At 66.4% G+C, this 1,334-nt stretch overlaps 1 protein-coding gene across 1 annotated transcript in view; it reads left to right on the top strand.

Moving 5' to 3' along the window:
• Nucleotides 1-225: 225 nt before the first annotated feature.
• The window catches only part of EMH_0040720 (uncharacterized protein), a gene marked incomplete at both ends in the record, with an annotated part of 2,114 nt that continues 1,005 nt past the window's right edge, over nucleotides 226-1,334 (top strand). Inside the window, 3 exon segments of the mRNA XM_013495537.1 lie at nucleotides 226-498; nucleotides 558-629; nucleotides 633-1,334. Coding sequence (XP_013350991.1) covers nucleotides 226-498; nucleotides 558-629; nucleotides 633-1,334 — 1,047 coding nt within the window.

Genomic DNA, 1,334 nt, shown 5'->3' with positions numbered 1-1,334 from the left:
GCTGCTGCTATACTGCTGCAACAGCTGCAGGTGCTGGGTTGACGCTGGAGCAGCAGCAGCAGCACCAGCAGCAGCAGCAGCAGCACGCGCACCAGCGGCAGTGAACGCATCGGGATATGTTTCCTGTGTGTTTTGTGTATATATAAGTTGTTTTTACATTTTGTTTTGTGTTTTGTTTTGTTCTTTATTCGACTTGTTTCTATTGCCATCAGCATACACCTGAAGATGAGAGAACAACTCCGCCTGCTCTGTCTCCTCTCCTTCGTTTGCGTCGCTGCGGGGGCAGGGCGGGGTGGTGCGGTGGGGGCGCGGCGCGCGGGGATCGAGGGGGAGACGACGATCCCCTCACCCCACACACCAGCAGAGGTTGTAAGAGAAGGGCCTCAGGGGCCCTTCACTGCTGCTACACAAGTAGGAGGATCCCCAGGTTCCCCCAAGGTGCAGCAGCAGCAGGAGCAGCACAAGAAGACGCAGCGGCTGCAGCGGCACGAGGCCCGTGTCGCCCTGCTGCTGAGTGTCTCCCTGGCGGTGGTGGCGCTGGTGCTTAGCTGCTTCAGCCTGCTGCACCGGGGGGCCCCCCAGGGGCCCCCCCCCTACCTGGAGGGTCCAACGAGCAGGCGCCTTGCTTCNTGCTGCACCGGGGGGCCCCCCAGGGGCCCCCCCCCTACCTGGAGGGTCCAACGAGCAGGCGCCTTGCTTCTAGGGACCTCTGTGAGGGGGTGTTCCCTGGTACCGCGCAGCAGCAGCAGCAGCAGCAGCAGCAGCAGCAAAGGGCACCATATCCTAGCTTACCGGGGCCCTCTGGGGGCTATATGGAGACATCAGGACTAGCCCCGGGTTCAGCGGGGTCCCCTTGGTCTACACCAGCAACAGTCACCTGGGGGCCCCCGGAGACCTCGGGGCCCCAAGTCCCCGCAGCGGCTGCAGGGCCTGCAGCGCCTGCAGGGCCTGCAGGGGCTGCAGGTGCGTGGGCCCCGGGGCCCACTGGGGCCCCTGGTGCCGCGGGGGCCCCTGGTGCCGTTGCAGCCCCCGTGGTCGCGGGTCCTTCAGGGGCCCCCGGGGCCCCCGCATCGGGCGGGTTCCTAGCACCGCCTGCTGCTGCCCCGGTTGCCGTGACTGCCGCTGGGGGGGCCCCGGCTCAGGCTGGGTATGGTGGTGCGGCTGCTGCCCCCCAGGGGCCCCCACGTCCCCCCCCGCTGCCGGAGGAGGACTTCTGGTCTCGGTTCCTCGGCATCCCGTCGCCCACGGGGGCCCTAGGAGACTGCTTTCGGGACTGCTGGCGTTTCTTAGAGAATTTATTTTGGTGCTGCTGCTGCGACGATGACACCCCGCCG

The sequence above is a fragment of the Eimeria mitis genome, genomic scaffold (assembly GCF_000499745.2).
Source record: "Eimeria mitis Houghton genomic scaffold, Emh_scaff1624, whole genome shotgun sequence".
NCBI classification, from domain to species: domain Eukaryota; phylum Apicomplexa; class Conoidasida; order Eucoccidiorida; family Eimeriidae; genus Eimeria; species Eimeria mitis.
This window is presented reverse-complemented; position numbering and strand designations above follow the sequence as displayed.